This window comes from Pelodiscus sinensis, chromosome 1 (genome assembly GCF_052426305.1).
Source record: "Pelodiscus sinensis isolate ZL-2025 chromosome 1, ASM5242630v1, whole genome shotgun sequence".
Taxonomy (NCBI): domain Eukaryota; kingdom Metazoa; phylum Chordata; order Testudines; family Trionychidae; genus Pelodiscus; species Pelodiscus sinensis.
Window position 1 is genome coordinate 242,093,500 of NC_143052.1, and position 24,788 is coordinate 242,118,287.

Below are 24,788 nucleotides of genomic sequence, written 5' to 3' on the forward strand. Positions count from 1 at the left end.
TCATGTACATAATTGAAATAAGACTTGATTGTATTTTGGAGAACAATTATGCATTGGCAGAAAGATTAATTGAATATTTTCCACCTCTGTTCTTTTGGAGCAGAAAAGAGACATAGGTTACTTGAAGTTTGTAGACCATTTATTTATACATATACACTCATATCTAGCTATAAAATAAAAAGATTAAACTTTTAATTTGCTGTGTTGCACCCATGTTGTCCCAGGATATTAGACACACAAGGTAGCTGAAGTAATATCTTTTCTTGGACCAACTTATGGTGGTGAAAGCTTGTATCTTTCACCACCAGAAGTTGCTCCAAGAAAAGATATTACCTCACCCACATTGTCTCTAAAAAGTTTTAGTTATCATGGTTTTTATCACAGATTCCTATTATGAAGTGACCCAACACTAAATTAATTGTAACTTAGACTCTTGTTTAAATGTTCAAGATTTTATTGTAGAAAGATTTAATATATTTCCACTTCCAGGAAAATTTAGGATTTTTCAAAGTATAAATAGATGTGCACTATCTCTTGTAGTGAAACACCTAAGATCATTTAACATTAGCAAAATCAATTGCAGTTATCTCTGGCTATAATTAAGGATGTTCTCATTTTATGGATATTCTGTATTTTTTCAGTATTTAGAAAATAACTTAATGAAAGGAAGAAAGAAAAGACTGAAGGCTGTAATTTGTGCACATGATGCACTTCTTGTCTTATGTGACCATCTGTAATAATCTTTTAATATGACTGTATCTAGAGTGTGTAAAAAAGATAAGGGTGGAGTAGAAGATGTATCTATATTTAGACTGTAGTGTCACATTGAACAGAGTGCTGTGCAGTAGAATACATTATAAAAGCTTGTTCTAATAATCAGGTATCAGCAAATCAGTGCTTCTGATGTTGGCTTAAATACAGGGTGAGTAAATTTTGAAGTGTTTACCCAGATAACTTACTTATCTACCCAGAAATATAACTTGTACTACCTATGATAAATAAAAGAGATGTCTTGAAACCCACAGTTTGATTTTTAATAAGCTATTTTATGCAGACAATAATGGTAAAATATATTGGTAGCAGATTTTTTTTCTCTATTTAAAATCTCTTTTCCCCACTCCTGTATTCTCCAGAAATTCTCTGAGATGTTATAGAGCTATGGTTTGCAGTAACTCATTGCCATTGAGAAAAACATTTCATGGTTCCTATCAAACTTTATTCTACTGAATAACAAAGTAATCAGTTACGTTAATATAAACACCTCTTCTCAGAACATATTAAAGCTTTGATTAGATTCACAAACCTTTTGTAAACTCATAATATTGACTGAATCTCTTGCTTGGCTGCTTTATTAGTTTTGTTTTCAAGATCACTTTTTCTGAAAATGACAGTGTTAAACACAGTTCCCAGTATTAAAATTGAGAAGTGTTTTGTAACTTTAACTAACTTAAATAATTACCCAGAAAACATTATTGTTCAGTAGCACTAGAAATTGTGAAAAAAATTAAGCCAACTGTTAAACAATTCAGATATTTCTAAAGGCCTTTATTTACTGACTTTCATTTTTGTATGATTTGTGCCTTTGAAACTTATTTTATCATTAAAAGTAAAATTATTTTCAGCAAATAGACCCAATTGTCATAACAGTAGTATTTTAAAGAGTTTTTAACCAAATAATTCTGAATTTAATGGGAAATATCAAACAATTTTTGCACCTGAGTAGGAACACACATTTGAATTTATTGTTACCAGAATATATGCTGTTAAAATGTACATATAGATGCTGTTATTTCAATTTCCAGAAGTGCTGTCTATTTAACTGCAGAAGAGCAAGGCTTTGGCTTCCTTTAATTCTGAAGTGAAAGTTGTCACACTCCAAGAAAACTAAACCCTTTTAAAAGATAGGCATTAGTAATAGAATGCTGAAACAAACTTCTGGATTAGCTTCATTGGCTTTCCTGCTTCTTTTGCATCCCAAAGCATAAGCTTAAATCGTCTCAGAAGGACAAGGTCCGCCAGTTTATGGCATTTACCCAGGCTGGTGAAAGGACTGCTATATATTGCTTAATGCAGAATGAGTGGAAACTAGAAGTGGCAACAGACAACTACTTCCAGAACCCAGACTTGTACTACAAAGAATCCATGAAAAATTCAGTAGACAGAAAGAAATTAGAGCAATTGTATTACAGGTACAAAGGTAAGGATCATTTTTTATCTATGTCATTTGAAATACATTTCTGCTTTACATTTTTGCCACTGATAACATCTTCTAAGACTGCTAATGCAATGTACTACTTTTAATTGTCTATATGTTGCTGTAATAATAGGTTCACTGGAAGGCTCTCTTTTTTCCTTCTTGCATGTCTTATAATGTTAACCACAGAAGTCCAGAAATTTGTTTTCTAAAGGGTAAAGCACCTTAAAAATAGGAAGGATTGCATGTGATATTAGAAAAAATGGACTAAAACCAGTTATTTATGGACATGATCATGGCTTTGTAAAAACATATTATGCATTGTATTTGATCTCTTATTCGTGAAAGACTGTTAAGGAATTTTGTTATGTGATGTTACTTTGCATGGTAAAATTATGTCTGTAACTTCAGTGTTAAATGCTTAAGTATAGTTCAGATGAAAGGGGGTAATCTTTTATTTTAAGCCATAAGAACACTTTCAGTTATAAGAGAGGGCCTGATGACTATCAAGCAAGGAAACTGAGAATTAAAGTTGAAACTCCATCCTTAATTTACCCTTTGTGCTTGCATATTACATCATAAATAATGTCAGATGACCTGTTGTTTAGATATGCTAGGAAAAACATACTCACAAGGAAGTGAATTAAAGGTGGAGTTGTGTTTTATTTTCCATTTCTTTTTTATTTTACGGTAGTGTTTAAACGAAGAGGAAAAATAAAAGGGAAAAAAATGGCCATGGAAGTGTAAGAATTGACGTGATCCAGTGTAAGAGCTCCTTTTGAAATGTTAATATTTTATATTAATGCATGTAAATGTTTATTAAATAGAATGAAGCAGCTCCGAATCATTACTATCTATTGCTTAAATCTAAATCGTCCTCTAGACCTTTTTAAATGGATATTAGACCAGATTTTTGTCTAGTCTGAATCCTCTCTAAACATACTATATGGTTATGCTTCTCGCCAGAATTGCTTTGTATATACATTAGTGTCTGTCATATTAACAACTCCGCTAGTCTGAAACATCATCAAGACTTGTACCATATTACACACAGATGAGCTTCAAAATTTCATTTAAAAAACATATGGTTGTGTTGAGTTGTAGGAAAAACACAAAGATTCAGGCAAAATAGAAAATTTCTTGTGTGTGTATTTGTAGACGTTTACTTAAACCACTTGTCTGGTTTAGTTTTACTTTTAATATTAATTGTTTGTCAATTTTAAAATACTCTGAGGTTAAAATAAATATATTTAAATTCTGAACAATTACCAATACTTTAATACTGCAGGAATTTAAAGAGTGTTATTTAGCTTTCATTATCTGTGCTGTTTACTTTATTTCACTTTGGTGAATGTAAATAGGCTAATCAGTTTTGCTGGTTTTATGTGTCAGCACAGTATTGTAGCATCAAGACTGAAAATGCTGTAAGGGAAAATGTAAATCTAAACACATTTTCAAAGAAAAATTAATCATGAGAAAGCTCTTCTATTCATATTAGATTTTTTTAAACTTTTTTTTTTTACTAACTGGAAACTAAACTTTGTACTTTAGCTGCCTATCCAGGGTGGATACCTTTATAAGCCCTTAAAAAGGGTTTGTGATTATAACATGTTTGAAATGTGAGATGACACGTCTTTGTTATCCAACTGTGCTATCCTTTCTGAAATGTTTTTTGCTTATTTAATTATTAACATCAAAATCATATCTATGTATGTTCATTTTTATTATTCCATCAGTTATCCAGATATTGTGAATAATAACACTGAGAGTGGAATCTTGTCTACTTTGAAGCCAATTAGAGTGTTGCCGCTGACTTCACTGGAGAGACAGTTTCACTGCAAATATTTTAAGAACTTAAAAACTTAACAAATCAAAATATTCTCTTGGAGTTTGATCCGTGCAATACACTAAATAGCTTTAGTCTTTCCTCCAGTGCTCAATTCCATCAGTTTCAATGGAATTACATCTGGGAGAAAAATAAGCAAGTGGTACTTGTTTGCTGCATCAAGTCCTTATTTGATTATTGGCTGCTTTTAATCTTTAGGAATTCAGAAACCTCTGAAAAACTAAAGTGATACTAAAATACAGTTCTCAGAGGGGTAGAAGTATTAGTTTGTAACTTTAAAAATGAGTAATCTTGTAGCAACTTAGAGACTAACAAAAATGTGTATATATAGTATCATGAGCCCATGAAAGCTCATGATACTATACACAATGAAACCTTTGTTATCCGGCACTCTGTTAACCAGAAAACTTTGTTATCCAGCATTGCCCCCAGCCACAATACTGTCACATCTTCAGGTGCTCAGGCCTGGCTCTGTTTACCATGATTGGCTTAACAATTTTTTATTTAAGAAGTACTAATAATCTTTAACTCAAAACAGAAATGTGAGACCAACTCCCTCCTGCTACAAAACTACCAATATTAAAAATTTGAGTTTTACTATTATTGTCCATTGGTTTTTCCTAGGTTGATGGGTCCCTCAGATAACTGGAATTTTTAGATCATTCCAGAACGCCCTAATCCCCGAGCGTGCCAGATAACACAGGTTTTACTGTATATATTTGTTAGTCTCTAAGGTGCCACCGGACTACTCATTTTAAAATATAGCTGCATTTTAAGGCCCAGATCCTGCAATATGATCAGATTGCAGGAGAAAGGTCAAAGAAAGGATTGAAAGTTGAAGTCTATACAAATTAGCTGTCCAAAATATCAAACTTTAAATAATTTTTCAGTTGCATTATAATTAGGAATGTTAGATACCGTGTAATTGAATGATTGTGTAGTTACATCAAAAGTTAGTGGTTAATAACTATTCAGTAGATCCTAGGGATGGGCTGGCAGCTAGTGCGCTCCCAGCCCCACTCCCCAGGATTCCTCTGCCACCTTCCACTGCTGCCTCTGATACAGAGTGGGGCAACAGGCGAGAGCTGGTCTGTGTGGGGAGCTCTGCAGCACCAGCCTTTGTCAGCAGGGAACCTGAGCTCTCCGCGGACAGAGACTGTGCTAGCATTTACGGGGCAGCCTCCATCTGCAACGAGCCTGGGCCCACTGCAGACAGAGGCAGCCTTCCCTATTACCTCACCCTCCGTACTGCTGCCTCTGATAGAGGCAGCAATGCAGGGGGGGAATAGGGAGGAGGCAGTGCTCGTGGAGAGCTGGTTTTTGAGCCAGCTCCCCTGAGCACTGGCTCCTGCCTACTCTCCCCCACCCTATGCTTCCTCTGTGGGAGGCAGCAAGGGGGGGGGGGCAGGTGGTTCTGCGAGAGCTGATGCATGGTGGGAGCCAGGATGAAAGCCAGCTTGCTGTGTGTACCGGCTCCCACATGACCCCCCTCACGCTCCACACTGCTACCTCTCTATCAGAGGCAGCAGCACAGGGGGAAGGGAGGTGGCTCCATGAGATCCTCACCGGCACCGGCTCTCGCCTCCCCAGAGGCAGCAAGGGGGGAATTGCATGTAGGTGACAGGATTAACCGATAAGTCCAGGCTTATTGGTTAATCATGTAGTCAACTACATGTTGACATCCCTAATTTTAATAAAAATATAGTACTGTAGCTGTGATATAGTAAGCTATTGTAATTAAAGAAAGACTTATAACTTGTTACATCTAAATTTTGGACAAACAGTTCTATGTATTTAGTACAGACTATACATTACAGTATAAAGTAGAAGGGTAACTTTGAGGATACTGCTTATGTGTATGTAACCATAATACATTTTTAAGACAATCCTGCATTATACTCTATTAGTTTTTTGTAACAAGGAAAAATAGCTGTCATGCTTGTATTGTAACTGCTTCTTGGGGTCAGATGAATTGAAAATCCAGTACAGTTTCCATGAAGGATTTATTTTAGGTTTTGTTAGTATTTTTGTTAGACTTCGTTTTCCATATTTAAATGTTTATACATATGTTTGTGACATAAACTGACACTGGCAGTTACAACATTTGGTTCTATCCTAGCTCGTAACCACTTATTATTAAACAGTTATGTATGTCACAGTGGTGCTGAATGGCCTCATCCAAGTTGAGGCCTGTTGTGCTAGGCAATAAGGAAATAATATTGTGTCCCATTGATTTGCTTACTCTGCAAGTATAAAAAAGCCCCAAAACAATCTGACTTTCAGGCTCCCTTCTCAGATCTCACTACCAGGAAAAATAATCTGTATGCCACATTTGGTGATTCTCTTTCACCTGTTGCAGTGTTCGAACTAGTAAATGCCTTATCTACTTGTGCGTTTTTATTTCCTCCTTAGTTAAGACAGTTCCACCTGTTGTTTTTGTGGGTCTTTCACATAGCAACGGGGAGAAGGGAAAAATATCTAAGGGATAGTCATTGTTTTAAGAAGAATAAAAAGCCCACAAAAATTGGCATGGGGTCTTTGGAAGACAATACTGTTAACTTACTTTTTAAAATAGACTAAATTTGATGTCCTAATTAAGAATAAATAGATTTGAGAAGTACTCCTGCAATAACTTCTGCACTGCAGCATATCAAAACTGTTCAGGTCATTGGTCTGTAGTAGGGTTTTTAATGTATATAGTATAATCTATTTTTTTTATTTTTTTACTGTAGACCCACAGGATGAAAATAAAATTGGCATTGATGGAATTCAACAGTTTTGTGATGATTTAAGCCTGGATCCTGCCAGTATCAGCGTCTTGGTCATAGCATGGAAGTTCAGGGCAGCCACTCAATGTGAATTCAGTAAAAAGGAATTTATAGATGGAATGACAGAGTTGGGGTGAGTGTATCCGTTTTCTTTGTAGTTGAAAACTTTTTAGGGCTTGAACTAACTCCCACTGAAGTCAATGGAAAGCTGGGTTAGATGTCAAACTTTTAAAGTATTCCATGGATTTACTCTATGCTAACCTTAATTTTGATTGTTAACTTACTCTCCTGTCTCCCCTTCTCCAGTCTACATTCTCCCTGTCACCTTCCTCTTTTAGTTCACTTGTTCTGTGTATTTATCTTAATAATGTCTTTTTTTCATGTCTCATCTTAAGTCTAACTTGTCTACTTCTTTTGCCATTTTCTCACTTTCTATAGCTAGTAGGAAAATACTTATATATTTTGGCTTATATTTTTCTTTCTTCATGTTTTTCCCTTTTATTTGTACTAGAAGACTTACCCAGCATTGCCATGCACCCATGCTGCCAACTTTCCCCTGGGATGGGGGGGCACGCAGGCCTGGTGCTTCCCCAGCCTGGGGGCAGGGTGGAGTCTCCACAGTCCTCTCAGCGGTGCTCCCTGGGTGGGGAAAGTGTGTGTGTGTGTGAGCCACACACACACACAATTTCTCCCTTCCCCCCCCGGGGCCTGCAGAGGACACGCAGCAGCCAGCAGCTGCTCCCCGGGATAGCCAAGGGTGTTGGGTGCTGCCAGCCAGTGGTCATTCCACAGTATAATAGTTCCTCCAGCCAGACTTTCCTCCTCTTCCATTTTATGAGAAGCAATTGAATTCCTGGTACAACCAAACCATGACTTTGCTTTAAGTTAAGATAAGAGGAAGCTGCATACCAGTCTTGGTAGTCCTAGCTCTTACTGTTTAGCAGGTCCAGCATGATTTTACTTAGCCGGATGTCTACTTACAAGTGTAGCCAAGTTTCCTGTGGTCCCAGAAGGTTTGTTTAGAGCCACCAGTCCTGACTCTGTGTTCTTCGCTGTTGTTTAGTTCTAATTTACCACTAAAATGTTTTAAGAGCCCAGTAAGCAGTGGAAGTGTTAGCATTGCTGTTAGACAATATTGACCTCCATAGTGAGGCAATTTCTCTGTTTGGCACTGGTCAGATCCTGAGGGTGCTAGACTAGAGGTTCAACCTGTAGTAGTTGAGTGTTCCAATGAGATGAAATTTCTACAACTCAAAGTTAGCTGATAATTTTGAAGATAGATAAGCTAAAATAGACTCCAGCTCATGCTTCCATGACTCTGTTGCCTGTGCAAAGCTAACTGTAGTAAAAAAAGTACAAAGGGGTTTTAAGAAGCTACATTTCTGAATGTGACTATAGCTCGCTTATGTAATGTGTGCATCTGAGTTTTATCAAAATTGCACCGAAGCCTCATGTGCTTTTCTTGTTTTCCTTTCCCACGATGACTGTCTGATTTAGGGGTGCCCTAACATGCCAGTCACATCCATGGAAATGAAAGTTCAGGAGTTCAGATCTCATCTTTGCTAACTGCTGTTTAAAATTCCCTTATTATTGATTGAAAGTATGAACCCCAGCCTGGGAGATAGGGAAGAATTTCTGAACATTCTTGTTCTTACCTCTCCCTTTCAGGTTAGCAGGCTTTATGCAAAGTCATTGCAGGCATAGAACTTAGGTCTCCAACCTGGTAAAACCCAGTCTTATGCACTGCTCTTCAGAGTGACTAAACCAGTTTTCATAATCCTATTTTTGACCACTATACACCACAGTTCTCCCCAAACCAATGATAGAATCTGGTATTCCTGTGACTACTTTTTATGCTTTGAAAACTGATTTATATGCTGTGACATGAATTGCCAATACATACATTTCACATGTCAGTAATTTGTTACACATTTTGCTATGTCACCCATTCCATCTGTGTATATGTAGATTTGTAGATGCAAGTCTGAGGCAGTTTTGAGAGCCTGGCTCTTTAATACAAGCATGCTTTTAGTTTTGGAGATCATCTGTTCAGTACCTGGTTTTGGCAGCACACTTGCATAAAAGTAAGTGCCTAGGCTTCAAACTGGCACTTTAATGCAAAACCTAAACATTAACCTCATTAGAGTAAGGCAAAATAATTTCCCATAAGCATAGAATGTGTGGCAGTCAGATGTTTTTATCTGTTGATATGAAAGCACATGAAGTCACTGTTGAGGTTTTGTGTTAAGAGTACATATTTGATTAAATATAGGATATGTATTGCTTTTGGGTGTCATTTGGAAAATGAAAGCCTTAGCAATATGAAAGTGGAAAAGAATGTTCTTATTGGTTGGTAACTATTAAAACAAATTGATTTAGAACTATAAAGAGAGCCTTTTCACTAAATTTGTTGCTGTTTTTTGCTAAGGATGAAGATATATCTGTGCACATTTAGTTAAGCAGTTGTATAGCTTAGCTTGCTTTTTTCAGATTCATAATGTTCACTTTTTTATTCTGTTGGAAAATAGTGAATGATGTATTTCTTATTTACTAATTAATAAGAAATACATTTTTTACTTGTGATTTGTCATCCTCTATTTGAATAAGTATTCAGATTAAATTAAAATGGACAAAAACATGATTAAAAAATAAAACTATTTAAATGTGCTACATACAAACATTTTTTCTTATAAGACATATTTTGCATTTAAAACTTACTGATTTATTAAAATGAGGTGGTATATGTAACTAGTGAAATGAACTGATTGTTTTTGGCCACCATTTTATAAGTTATGACATCTTCTGAACTCTCCTATACTTTTTATATTGAGTTCTGAATTAAGGCAAATTTGTAGGCCCAATTATCACAGCAGTTCCCACAATAAAAGTATTGGTGGCAGAGAATTATCTATGTTTCTGTCTCTTCTCCACTCTGCTTCCCCTCTGATTTTGCTCTATGCCATTTAGCTCCAGTTGCTCTCTCCCCTCTTTGATTGACTCTTAGCCCACAAGAAATCAGGTTCTGGCTAGCCCCCCTCATCGCCATCACCCTCCAAGGAATGGCTGGGGACCGGGCCTGCCTCAACTTGTGGGGAGGCAGTAATTGTGTGTATCTATGGGCAGGCAGAGGTGAAGGCATCACCCAGATGGTCTGGAACAGTACCCAGGATTGGGCTGCGGGCAAATAGGAACCATGGTAATTGCTTTCTCTCCATTCCCCCTCCTCCATTCAAAATGTGCTTCCAACTCCCCTATTGTTCTTTGTTTCCAGGTTCAATTGATAGTATTGGCTACATTCAAAAATCTATCTTTTGATTTGTGTCCTTGCTACCTGAAAAATACCCAGTTTGACCTCAACTGACTCAGCCTCATATAGGAAATAATTCAGCTGGCAGTGCCTCAATATTATTGTCTTTCAGCAGAAGTGTCTCAATTCTAAAATGTATTTCAATCATGGTTTGCTAGTACCAATCTGTCAGCCTTCAGGTCATGGGGTAGACTCTTCTTTTTCCTTGTTTTTGATTGAGGAATGTGATAGTATGGATGAAAAGTGTTTAAAGTTAACATTGCTCACAAGCTTCACATGTAATACAAATTCCCATACAGTGTACGTAGACAATGGTGAGTAGTTTAGTAAATTAAAAAATCCTCAAATTTAGTGCAACAGCAATAAAAATAGTAAAGAAATAGAACATTACAGTTCTGCAGGAATGCAATTAATTATATTTAAATTTTACTTGATTATGGTGGTTTAAGATAGAAGACTGTTCATTACTCCATCAACTCAACCAATTAAGAGAGATTTATTTTAAGAATGTTAAATTGCAGTTAATTGACTAGTCGATGGAATTTCCATCGATAGGCACTTCCACATTCCTCCTTTGAAATGTACAAAAGCCTCTGCTGGAGCTCTTGTACATTTCAAAGGAGGAATGCAAAACTCGGCATGTAGCCCAGGCTAGTGGGAAGTCCCACTGACTTCGGACTACACACTGGTGCCTGCTTCAAAATGTACAAGAGTCCCCAGCAGGAGCTCTTGTGCATTTCAAAGTGGCAACGCAGCATGGAGTCTGGGGTTAGCAGGGAACTCAGAGTTCCCCGCTGACCCCAGGCTCCATGCTGTGCTGCCCATTTGAAATGCCACAGGGAGCTGGAGCCCTCTTTGGAGACCGGGGTCACTGACTCTGGGCTCCATGCACAGCAGTGCCACACAGCTGATTCAGGGATTAGCTGTGCGGCACTGCCCCTTTCAAAGCAGCAGCGCCGCATAGCTCATCCAAGGTTCAGCTGTGCGGCGCTGCCATTTTGAAGTACCCTCTTTTTTTCCCCCTTTGCTGCCTCTGTCTGGGGTGAGGGGATCAACTAGTCGAATAGTCCTTAACATCCTTAATTTATTTCTGATCAGCTCTAGTCTGCAATCTGAAATGCCACAGCATTTCAAAGCGGCAGCACCACATAGAGCTCAAGGTCAACGGGGGAGTCCCCAGCTGACCCCAGGCTCCATGCGGCACTTTCGCCTTTGAAGTGTAGCAACAGTGCTAAAGGCTGCTGCTACACTTCAAAGGCGGAGGTGCCCTATCAACTAATTGAATAGTCGATGCAAAATCCATTGACTATTCAGTTAGTCAATTACTTGCAATTTAACATCCCTAGCAAACACTCACATGCACAAACAAACATGCTCACAGAAGCCACCCTTAACAGTAAAAAAATACAAGAAACAAGGTGTAATTTATGATATCCACAGCCACACGGTTGGGGAAACTTATTTATTCCCATACATTATAACATCACTCTACAAAGGCATTTTGGGATCCAGGGCTGGAAGCTGAAGCTAGACAGACTAGAAATAAGATGTACAATTTTAAGTCGGGGTAATCAACCATTGAAACAATTTACCTAGGGATGTGGGAGTTTGTCATTCACTTAGTATTTAAAATCAAAATGGGACATATTTCTAAAAGCTATGCTCTTAGCTCAGCCAGAAGTTCTGGGCTGGATAAGGGGATTGTTGGGTGTTTCACTGACTATTATGCAGGAGGTCAGACTAGATGATGATGGTTCATTCTGGTACTGAAATGCATCGGAAAAAAGATCTATAGATTAAATGTCTCAGACTTAATTCAGTCTGTATTATTTTGGTGCTTGTATATAACATTGCCCCTTATTTCTCCTCAGAACCCTTAAAAGAAAATTAAAGTGACACTCTGTAGTTGAATCTTACCATAATTTCGCTCATTTGTGTCTTTATGATAAATATTTCTAAGCTTCTTTTCTAAAATGGCTTTATATATGTTTTATATACAAATAATGTAATCTTTCCTGTGGCAGGTGTGACACCACAGACAAGCTAAAAGCTCTATTGCCAAGATTGGAACAAGAGCTAAAGGATCCAGTAAAGTTCAAAGATTTTTACCAGTTTACCTTTACCTTTGCTAAAAACCCTGGACAAAAAGGTTTAGGTGAGTATAGAAACCAAGAAGAGAAGGGTAAAACATCAAGCTTGATTCACATGTCTTCAAAAAAATACTAGTCACAAGTTGCAGGTTATGACTATAGTAAAGTTCAAATAATTTCTTTGCCTCCCCTCCATTCAATCTTTTCTTTAATGCTGCATAGGGTAAGATAAATTAGCAAAGTTTTTTTACCACATTTAACATTATATAAATTCAATGCACAACTGCATGTGGCAAGAATGTTCTTAGAAAAATTAACAAAAATGTATAGCTAGTATTGTTACTTAGACAAAACTGCTCTGGTGTAAAAGCCACATTGTTTTCCTTGTTTCGTTCAGCACTAAATAAACTTTTGTTGTTCTAAAAATAATAGTTTTATATTAATCCCAGGTGTAAAATCTTGGGAATCCCACTATTCTGTACAAACACTTTTTTCATAGGTGAAAAATGTAGACTGACACCAAAGTAGGCTTGCTTTGGTATCATATTTTATCTTGACCCAGTTTGGCATAAAACATTGTGGAAGCAGCTCCAAGTTAACAGGCAGGGATATCAACATTCAGTAAATATTTTTTTACTGTTCTTTTAACAAGACTCTGTTTGAGTGTTCATCCCAACCCATACCTTGCTGTTGCTGTCAGCATAACAATTGATATTCTTTACTCACTGATGCAGTACTATAAAGATATCTTTTCTTTTTACAGATGCTGTTATTACTTTTGTCAAGTCAAAGATGTTTGCCTAGTTTATAAATAGATAAATCTAAGAGCGTCAAACCTTTGGCATTAAATACATTTGTAAATCTTTGTCCAACAGTTATTAAATCAGTTTATCCATGAAGCAGACAACAGATTGGTAAAACCAGACAACATGAGGGCTAACAAAACATTTATTGTATTGTCACCAATATAAGAATATTGTCACCATTGTGTTTTGTTATATGCACAGTATTTGGGAGAAAGTTGTCACTTATTCCAGCCATTTCAATTGTGTGTAACTTTGAAATGGCATGGAAGTTAACAAACACTTTTTTTATAGTAAAAGTAGCTTGAGGGAAATGAGAGAAGATAGACATGTACAGAAGCAAAAATTGTCTCAAACAATCTTGACTAAGAGGTTTGTTCATTCTTTACTTGGTTTTACTTTTAGTATATGGTTCTTGCCTTTCCCACTGTCTTTGGAGATTTTATTAAACTATGATGAGTTTAATCACCTTTATTTTCCTTTATGTATTGTGTCTCTCCTTGAATATTTTTTTCGTACTATTTACCACTGCCATACCTACTAGATATCATCCTACAGCTTAAGTGTCTGGTAAAACCCTGCAGCCAGTGTCTTATTTGTGAGGGCCTGTTAGCAACTTGAATCAATCCATTTAAAAATTGACAGAGTAAAGCATTGGCATTGTGACTTTTACTAGAGATAAAGCTCATCAGTTAAAAGTTTATGTTCTAAAATGCACACCATTTATTTAAAATCATAGTAATTGGAGCCAGAGCAAAACTTACCACACAGGTTTAGTTTGTATAATATCTAACTTGGAATAACTGATGAAAGCATATTACAAGCTATTTTCTGTTTAAGTTGACTGGAATCCAAAAGAGAAATTGGTATACATAAAATTAGGGCTGTCAAGCAATTAAAAAAGTTAATTGTTATTAATCACGCTGTTAATAATAAGAATACTATCTATTTAAATATTTTTGGATGTTTCAAATATATTGATTTCAATTACAACACAATATAAAGTGTATAGTGCTGATCCCAGGCTCCACACAGCGCTGCCCCTTTACAAAGCTGTGACGAGCCCAGGGTCAGCTGTGCGGTGCTGCCCCTTTTGAAACGCTGCAGCGACGTTTCAGAGGAGCAGCACCGCACACACAAAAACACCTGTGATTAGAACGTGTTAATTTTTTTAATGTGTTAATTCTGCCCTGCGTTAATCACAGGTGTTAACATGTGTTAATTGATTTATCTACCTAAATCTGTTAAATATGAAAGGCATCACTATCAGCATTATAACTCTGGATACACTTGTGTATATGGCACAAAAGAAAAAAAAAGGAACTGAGCAGTTTTTTGAATACTCCAACTTAACTCTTTTCTCTCTGGACCAGATATCTGCTCACCCTGGATAGGCCCCTAGGTATATGGTATCTCTTTATCCCAAAAAAAGCGGTATTTTATATAAGGAACACTAGACTGTCTTGAAGGTACTTACGAGACAAAACTGAGAAGAGCAGAAATGAAAATTAATTTAAGAGGACTCTAGAAATTGATTACTGTATTGTTGCTAACTTAAGGTCTTGGGAATTTTAACCATTCTGGTAATGCTTAATGTTACCTGAATTGGGTATTGTCAGGTTTTTTGAAAGGTGGTATTTTTTTATATACATTTTTTCAGCTTTAGAAAGTTAACTTTTTAGTATTTTTAAGAAAGGCATCATATTTGGGCAAGTTTATGTAGGTATAATCCTCTTTTTTTCAGTGGAGTTACACCCACTTACATCAGGTATGAACTCAGTCCTTTGTGGGTTTAACTGGGATGAAGTCCGGAACTAGCATGTAAATTAGTATGCAAACTTTTATATCGTTGTGAAAATCAGTGAACTCCGTGATGCCAACTCCATGATTGCTTCAGACAAGCAATAGTCTGCAAGAATCAGGATAGCTTACAAAACAGTTAATTGCTTTTTGTTCGTTAGTTTGTTATGCCGTAGGAAAATTCTTACAACTTGTTTTCACTGTGCTGTTAGCTCAGCTTGTAGCTTTCCTATTGCCCCAAATATTTTCCCCCTCCATGCATACAAGTGAGTTAAGTGGTACTCAGATAGCTGGCCTATCAGAGGATGTGGACTGAAGTTGAAGTGCCGCTGACTTTAATGCTATTAATGGAGTGTGGAGTCAAGCAGTGTTCTCTCTAAGCTGCAGAACAGAACAGCTTCATAGGTGATTAATTAGCCCTGCCCAGTCAGAGGCTCGGGGTTTACTGCGTAGAGGGGATGCTGGACCCAAGTACTCTGATCTGGAGACCTGACAATTTCTCAGTGACATTTTGCAGCTGGACCTTTAAAACTATCCTAATGGGAAGGAAAGATGGAGCCATAATTATCTCTTCCTATTTTTACTATCATGAGCTTTTTAATTACTTGCAAATCAGAAAGAAATCCTACAGAAATGGAAGCATGGACACATTGTACAGATAAATACAGAATAATAGTGAAAACATGTAGAGATAGAATGAGAGAGCCTAGGACCAAGAGAAAGGCAAGGGAAAGTAGAGGTCCACTACTTAGCAGGGAATGTGAACTAATAATGGATAACTTCAGAGAGGCTGAAGTGTTTAACATCTCTTTTCGCCTCTGTCTTCACTAAAAAGGTTAGTTGTGACACAACACATTGAAAGAAAGTTAGTTAGTTAAGATAAGTTGGCTGTATTCAAGAACATAGATCCTGATGAAATTCACTATATGGTACCTAAGCAATTAGCTGAAGCAATCTCGGAACCATAAGCAATTATCTTCAAGAAGTCATGGAGGACAAGTGAGGTCCTGGAGGACTGAAGGAAGGCAAATGCAGTACTTGTCTTTAAAAAGAAGAATAAAGAAGACTCAAAGAGTTATAGACAAGTCAGCCTATCTTTGATACATGGAAAGATACTGGAACAAATGATTAAACAATCAGTTTGTAAATAGGGTAACGATTAATAGCCAATGTGGATTTGTCACGGATAAAATATGCTTACCCAACCTAATTTCCTCCTTGGACAGGGTTACTGTACTAGTGGATGGGAGGAAGTAGTGGATGTGATATATCTTGATTTTTAATAAGGTAGTGACACAGTCCTGTATAACATTTTGATAAGCAAACTAGGGAAACATGTTTAGATTAAATTACTCTAAGGTGGGGGCATACCCATCTGATAGTTTATGCTCAGAGAGTAGTTCTCAGTGGTTTGCTGTTAAACTGGGAGGGTATAACTAGTGGGGCCCCTCAAGGGTCTGCCCTGATATTTTTAAACTTTCACTAATTACTTTGATAATGGAGTAGATAGTGTACTTTTAAAAACTGCAGACGAGACCAAGATATGAAGGGTTATAAACACTTAAAGAACAGGAGTATAATTCAAAATGACCTATCCCAGCATAATGGCCTATTCCAGCATAATTCAAAATGGCCAATTCCAGATGTAGAATCTCCATCACTGGAGTTATTTAAGAGCAGGTTGGATAGACATCTATCAGGGTTGATCTAGATGGTGCTTCGTCCTGCCGTGAGGGCAGGGGACTGGACTTGATGACTTCTCGAGGTCCCTTTCAGTTCTAGTGTTCTATGATTCTATAACCCCATAATGTAAACACGGAATACAATGATAGAATGTGTTTCTTGTGTTGCTGTAGGAATACTCCCTCCCTGAACAATAGCTCAATCAACAAAAATATTCTTAGATTGACCTAGCTGTACAGGGGGTCCTCTCTATAAGATATGTTCCAAAAAACTTGGATTTACAGCGAAAAAACTTAAAGCGGGGAATTTTTTTCCCCATCGCTAACTTCCATTTAAGCAAATTGGAGGGAGTGTTGTGCACGATTTGTAGTGGGGAATAGGAGGACTTATAATGCATTAGTTCCTACAAACGTCAACGACTTTAGTGTGGAATAGATGTATACCGGGGAGACTAAAGTAGGGATCCCCTGTATCTACACCAGAGGCTAGGGCAGTCATCATAACTTCAGTACTCAGGGATATGGATTTTTCACATCCCTGAGCATATAATTATGACAGCCTAAATTTTAAGTGCAAAGTAGGCCCTAATGGGCATCTCCAATCTCTGGAAGTGATGCATTGATTCACTTTCCAAAGATTACCTTTGCAGCTATAAAGATGCTCTTTCACAACCATCTATTGTTTGTTTACATGTATAATAAACACAAAATTATATCAGGTGCTTTAGATGCCTTCAACTGTATTTAAAAACAAATGGAAATCTAAAAGCAAAAAGTTGAGACTCCAAATGAAGATCTCATTCTTCTGGTGTGAGCTTGAACTGTCTGAGGTGGTCCTGTCAATGTCTTCCCTGTTACGGTTTACAGGTTGCTTGTGATGATAAATTGAGGAAAATTTCACCATGTGGCAGTTGGTTTTTAATGCTTGTTGGTTGTCAAATATGTGCTGTGTTCAAAATTCTCATCCACCAGTTCATGTCATTTAGTATTTGAGATGTATCTGAAATATTGTATATATTCATGCACAACAGCTCTTTTTACGAAGTTTAGAATAAAAGCAGGACTGAGCTCTCAGTGTGGCAAGTTATGCTTAAATTCGTGGAATTTAGTCTGAGCAGGCCTATACATAGAAACTGCAGAATACAGGATTCATTCTCTCTTTAAATATTCTATTCTTAACATTGACAAACTAATTTTCATTGTTGACTGGCCTACAACATTTGTTTTCTTTTTTAAAAATCTAGAGTCATGATTAGTTTCCTCAGTTCTGTTCAAATCAATGTTTTTGTTTGTTTGGGGTTTTTTTTGTGTTCCCTGGGTAACTAAGGGAATGTCTACACTACAGGATAAGGTCAAATTAAGATATGCAACTTCAACTATGTTAATTTCATAGCGCCTTAACTTGACTTTTGGTGCTCTCCACACTGCAGGAAGTCAAAGGGAAAATACTCTTCCTTCGACTTCCCTTACTCCTCATGGAAGCAGGACTACCAGCATTGACCAGAGTGGCTTCTGTTCAAATTAGCGTGTCTTCACTAGACCCGCTTATTTGAACCCTGGAAGATAGACTGCAGCAGCTTCAATCTCACTTTTCGTTTGCATAATCTCTTCTGGTTGTGCAAATGAAAAGTGAGATTTGTAAATCAGTGCTTCATTTGCATTTTCGATTACCTTCATTTGCATTCCTCTTTCAAAAGAGGAATGTAGTCTAGACGCACCCAAAGTGTACTGCCTCATAGAAGTAGATAAAATATAAAAAGATTTTAAAAATCAAGTAAAATGTATGCTGTCAGCACTAAGGATGGAAGGGAATGAGTACATTTCACTTGAATGTCTCCTGTACCTTCTGGGTAGGATTTGTTTTGTCAAGGTCTAGTTCACCAGGAAGAATTGACAAGATTTTTTTAATAGGATTTATCAGACTGTGGAATTCACCATAGTTCTGCCCAGTGCTTTCTTTGTGTTTAAAATAAAAAAACAAAAAAAGTGCCAGTACTAGGGTTGCCAGTTGTTGAGCGGGGGAAAAAACAGCACTGAGGCCGAAATGCAGTCATGCGTCCTGAGCGGGCTTCTGTCCAGCACAGCGCGAGTGCTCCCAGGGCTGGCTGGGGGCTGTGCCGGGGGAAAACAGCAAGTGCTCCCAAAAAAAGGTGCATACCGTCACAAAAAAACCCACTGTTTCTACCTATGTTTAATCTGCACCTCATGATCTTGTTACTGACTCTGGAAGTTGCAGTCTCTTTAAAGTTTGCTTGGTATAGGACTAGAGAAGTTAATCTCGCCTGTGCTCCATGCTCTCTGGCTCTTAAGAGTGATCTGAAAAGTTCGAGTCTTAGCTCTTGGATGACACAGTTGTTCAAAGGTATCTGCTTAATTGTTCCTTGGTCAATTTACACCCAAAGATTATCAAATTACTAAAGGCAGCAGCCAGATTCAAAATGAGATCTTTCTTACTTGGAGCCAGAGGTTGGTATGAACATCCTTATGGATCTTACTTTTGAGCTGCAAGCACTAATGTTTGAGAGTTTGCCAGTGCTCAGAAGTATTTTCCAATAGACTTTTTTTGTTACAGAGGAGTGGAGGAACTTTCAGTCATTTCCTCTAGAGGGTCCTTCCATTTCCTACCAGGAAACAGTAGTCACATCAGTCTTCGTTGCTCTGCTGAAATCTCTTCACCTATTCACTTGGTTCAAGGGGATGTTTTTTCTTCACTCTGACACTTTACAAGTTATGAGCAGAAGAACTTTGTATGTGAGAAGAACATACAGGTTTGTGTTTCAAAGGCATCCTTGATCAAAAGATAGATGTCTGTAATAATTTTTGTTGGTGTCCTTTGTACTATTTCCCATTCTATATATCTTTTTGAGATGGGGTTACCAGAGCTGCACCCAGTATTCAAGTTGTTGGATGTACTATGGATTTACTTAGTGGTATTATATGATATTTTCTGTCTTTTTTATCTATACCTTTCCTAGTTGTTCCTAACATTGTTAGCTTTTTCGGCTGCCACTGCATTTTTAGCAGATGGCTTTTAGAAAACTATCCACAATGACTCTAAGATCTTTGAGTATAAACGCTGATTTAGACCCCATCGGGGTTTTTTATGTGCACACTGAATTTCATCTGCCATTTTGTTGCCCAGTGAATCAGTGGAATCCCGTTGTAAATCCCTAAGTTTCACAGTTCATTTAGACTTATCTTGAGTAATTTAACATTGTTTGCAAACATTGCCACCTCACTGTTTCACCCTTTCTTCCATAACTCCTTTGTGACAACAGGCTATTTATTCCTTCCCTTTGTTTCCTGTCTTTTAACCAGTTACTGATCTGTGTGAGGGCCTTCCCTTTTTTTCCATGACTGCTTCCTTTGCTTAAGAGCTTTTAATGAGGGATCTTGTGAAAAGCTTTCTGAAAGTACACTATATCCATTGCATCACCTTGTCTAGATCTTTGTTGACTCTCCACCCCCAAAAAATTCTTATACATCGGGGGGCATGATTTCCCTTTACAAAAGCCATGTTGACTCTTCCCCCAACATACTGTGTCCATCTGTGTATGATAATTCTGTCTTAATTCTGGCATTTCTTACCTCAACCATTGTGAGGTAAGAACCATTATGATACAACCATAATGTTCTTTTAACATTCTTTTTATGTCTACTTATAGACAGAGTAGGTAGCACCAATTATACTTAAGGTTGTACATCCCCTTTGAATTATATGACCATTTCCTATTAATATAGAAGAGGTCTTGGAAAGTAGTTCATGCATAAACAGTATTAGTTTTTTACTGTGAGCACTGTAGTTTGTTACAATCAGCTCAACAAATAAAATGTCTTCATAATAGTGACTGGCTTATGTAAAGTAGCAAAGCTTTACAGAATCAGTAAGAAGATTAAGCTGCAATAGAAGAGGGGAAAATGCAATTACCAAGTTAACCAATTAATTTTGAAAGATAAAGCAGAAACAGTGGTTTAGTTGTTTTACAGCTGTAAAATAAAGATGGAGAAGAATGTACCATTTATGGTGTTAGGAGCTTAATTAGCTTGCCAGCAAGAAGTATTAAGACTTAAATATTTTTCTCAATGATTTAAAGATTTTCGAAGAATGCTTACCTGTCAGGGTTTGGTTTATGTCAGTGCTACTGCCTTTACTTCCTCTTTTAGTTTTAAATTACTAATGTTAAGTTGCAATTGTATTTTAGTATTCTCTGAAAAGGAAACTGCTATAACAGTGAACTGTGCTACATAAAGAGCACTTTTGTTAAGTGATTCAAGACAAGTGGGACTTTGCCTCATGGCTAATGCCTCCTCCAGTCCCAAAGCTCTCCTCCTGTAGATCATATTAACCTTAAATCTTGCTTTTAGGAGGAAGAAGAGGAAGTTTACTCTGCAATCAACTTCTTGTCACTATGCTTTTTTAACTGAATGTGCTTTGTCCAAGTCTTTCATTCCCCGTATCCATAAACGACCTTAGACAATTCACATCTTGTTTTCCACTTCAGTAAGGGAGAATACAAACCAAAATCAGTGGAGCTTTTTCACTGACTGTAGTGGGGGTTCAGTCAGAGGGGGCTTGTCCACCTTAGCAAAGTACACTGTGATCTATGGATGAAAAGCACAGTATGTTAGCCATGAGCAGTGGGCAAAGGCCCCGCTGAGGAAGGCAAGCCCCAATCCCTCTCCTTCTGCCCGGGACAGGCCTCAGCCCAATTCTTCCTGGCTACCTGGAGGGCTGTGACTCCTGTATTGCAGCCCCGGCCCAACCTCAGCCCTCCCCAGGAGCCAGGGAGGAGAGCTGCTATGCCGCAGCTGCAGCCTTCCCAATTGGCCAGGGTGTATAGGCAATTTTGGGAAGGTTGTGCCTTCCCTTTCCTCCATTACCAGCCACCCAAAATGTTAGTATTTTAATATATTGTATATTTCTCACATGTAGGTCTCTTATTACGTTGTCAGTATAGTCAAGAATGGTTTGGGCATATAGATTTGTGGAGAGCCCACTTGTATTGCTCCTGGGTAAACCATAAGGTATCACTACAGAGCAGTATAGTGTGCTCTTTTTCTCTCCCCATGTTGATTATGTTGATTTGGTAGCACTTCCAGCCCGTTTGACCAGGAAGAAAGAGGCAGCACTAAAGAAATATATTTTTAATGTGTTTGTGTATTTATAGAGGTCAGAGTGGCTCACAAGCTAAATATGAGTCAATAGTGTTGCACTCAAAAAAAAAAAAAAAAAGTAAACATTCTGGGTGTATTAGTAAGAGTATTGTAAGCAAGACATGAGAAGTAACTTTTCCATTCTAATCCATGCTGATAAGTGCTCAGCTGGAGTATTGAGGGCATTTCTGGACACCACGTTTCAGGAAAGATGTAGTTAGAGCATTCATTAGGAAAATGTAACTACTGGCCATCTTATAAGATAAAATTTACTGTTAATTTTTCACAGCATCACCCATTGATACATCTTTTCCTGTAATCCTGTGTCATGGGGTTAATTCTTTGGTCACTTATGTATTTTGCGTGTTTCTAATCTCCAAGGTCTAAAACAGCTAAATTAAAATCTTGCAGGCCTCAGACTATAGGCCTTGTGTTGCAGCCCTGCTTACTTAGATACTTGATACATAATTATCCCTTCCAACTACTGATCAATTTTATATTTCTTTAATCTCATAGTTTATTCAGGATATTATTATGTGCTATATACAGGCAGTCCCCGGGTTACGTACAAGATAGGGACTGTAGGTTTGTTCTTAAGTTGAATTTGTATGTAAGTCGGAACTGGTACATATTGTAGGGAAACTCTAGCCAAACATTTCTCCAGAGCTCAGTTTTATTCTCCCACACCTCACTTCCCTCAATCCTTTATTCTCAAGCTGAGGCGTCTACTGAGAAAAGCCGTTCCGCGTCTCCCTGGTCTGCGGGGGGGGACGCTAGCTTCGCGTCTCCCTGGTCTGCTGGGGGGAAGCAGCTAGTGTGGGGTTGCCTCACCCCGTTTGTAAGTAGGGATCCAATGTAAGTCAGATCCATGTAACCCGGGGACTGCCTGTATTTTAGAGAGTTTGAGAGTCTGTGTCCATCAGTGTTCCCTCTAAGTAGATGCAGCAGCATAGCTGCACAAGTGATTGATCAGCCCCACCCAGTCAGTCAACTCCATGGAGCCCTGAGCCTCTGACTGGGAGGGGCTGATTAATCATATGTGAAGCTGTGCTGCCCCAGGCAGCTTAGAGGAAACATTTCTGTCTGTCTGAGTCCAGTTGTTTAAGAATTCCTTCTAAATGGTAAGAGATGAGACCACCAAATTTGATATGCAGCTTCCTCTTATCGTATCTTAAATCAAAGTCAGGGTTTGGTCATAACCAACGGTAACTGAACAATAAACTAAAATTATTGGATACATATTTGACTGTAGAGGTTAACACTATTAGAGAATACTTGCAGTTTCTCCAACTGTTGACTCTTGCTTTGTGAGCTGTATCTTAGTACTTCAGACATCCAAGGGCACAGTTAACTAGCCCTTTAAAAAGCCTGGAAGTCACTGTTTATTGTATGGGCACGCATGGCTACATTAAGAGCACAAAAAGTCCTCTCTTCTTAGATTTCTTGATTTAGTTCTGTCCATCAAATGTTTTAGGGTATCAGCCCTTGCAAGGGCTCAATCCATTACCTCCCCCTTTCATAATTAAGTATTAGAAGCTAAGTGTCTGAATTAATATAGGCCTTCAAGAAGGCATTCTTTTCCCTCCATCCCTTTATATTGCCTTCATTGTTCCACATGTATGCGCCTCATTACAAATTGCTTTTGCTGGAAGGTGTGGACTAAGTTCTGAGTTTTTAAATCCTGGTCTTGAATAATGTTGTTATAGAACAAAATAAGGTCACATATCTACATAAGCGATATGATTAATTCTCCTGTAGAGTAGGGATGCATCGGTTAGGTGATACTTCCATCATAAACCTACATTTTCAGCCAAAACTTCTGAATATTTTTTTATAGACTAGGACTCCTGGACAATTACACTGTAATTCATGGTTAAAACTAATCTCTCTCATGTAGAGATTTGAGAAGAAGGCACTACTACTACTAAGAATTAAAGGAATTTCTCTTAATAAGCAGAACTGCTTTGAGATCTAAAAATCTCTTCTTCAAATTCCATTTGAATAAGTTCCTCTGCAGTTGAACTAAGCAAAGGACAGTCACTCATTTAACACCTACTTATTTAGTTACTTTGATAAATTCTGAACTTCCAATATCAATTGTTCTTTATTGCCATGATTCACATAAGCAACAACCTATTGAGGTCCACAATCCAGTTTTTCAGCAAAGTTCATTTATTTTAGGAACATCACTTTTGAGGTACCCGAATACCTTCAAAGTTGAGTGTATATTAAAGTGTCTCAAGTTGAGTACTTCAAAAGTGAGGCACCCAAAGACACTAGGTGCTTTTGATAAATTAGGGCGTAGGGATTGAGATCCTTCATCATAAAAAGGGGTTTAAAAACTTGCCAGTGAACTTGTATAGTGAGATTTATGGATAAAATAAAATGAGAGCTGAATTGCGAGAGCTTTTTAATCCTGTTTTTACTGTGTATAAAGCATTGTAATATGTGGTGTTTGTTTTGTTTCTTGCAGATTTAGAAATGGCTATTGCATATTGGAATTTAGTCTTATCGGGAAGGTTTAAATTTTTAGATCTTTGGAATAAATTTTTGTTGGTAAGTATATTTCTCTTTTCCTTTCTATGTTAATGCACAACATAGATCCTTGGCCCACTGCACACCAAGGAGAGAGAGAGAAAGAGTGCAGTGAATGACAGCAGTTTGCTTTTCAGTAACTTCGCTTTATGACAGGGCTGGGCAAAATATGGTCCAAGGGCCCAATCCAGCCAGCAGACCACACTGCCAGGATCTTCAGGCACACAGGTGCCCCGTTTTAAAGTGCAGTCCATATGTTTCTTTGCTCTGCAGGAAGGGGGAAAGCGTCCTGTGATCTCCCTGCCCCTAACCCTATCCTCAGCTTCTATTGGCCAGAAATAACCAGCCAATAAAAACTGACCTGAGTCAGTCTCTCAGCTCTTATTGGCTGGAAACAGCCAGCCAATCAGTGCTTAGAGATTGGCCTGGGAGGCGGGGGCAGCACAACCCTTTTCCCCCACCCAGAGTTGAGAGCCGAGTGGAGGGAACAGCCTGTATTTTTGAGCAGTCTGGGGCTGCAGCAGGCAGTGAGGCCAGCCTTCCTTGGGGATGCTGCAGGTCCAGCGGTGCTTTGGTAAGCATCTCCCAGTTAGTCTGCCTCTGGCACCC

The 24,788-nt window shown here is 37.9% G+C and overlaps 1 protein-coding gene across 3 annotated transcripts in view; it reads left to right on the top strand.

Annotated features, from left to right (window-relative positions):
• DCUN1D2 (defective in cullin neddylation 1 domain containing 2) overlaps window positions 1-24,788 on the top strand; it is a 44,499-nt gene that overhangs the window by 1,989 nt on the left and 17,722 nt on the right. For 2 of the 3 annotated variants that reach the window (XM_075918450.2, XM_075918452.2), the window contains exons 2-5: window positions 1,981-2,197; window positions 6,773-6,941; window positions 12,140-12,270; window positions 24,118-24,200. In XM_075918450.2, coding sequence (XP_075774565.1) covers window positions 1,981-2,197; window positions 6,773-6,941; window positions 12,140-12,270; window positions 24,118-24,200 — 600 coding nt within the window. Of the gene's footprint in view, window positions 1-880; window positions 923-1,980; window positions 2,198-6,772; window positions 6,942-12,139; window positions 12,271-24,117; window positions 24,201-24,788 lie in introns of all 3 variants that reach the window. The other variant, XM_075918451.2, reaches the window with a different exon arrangement.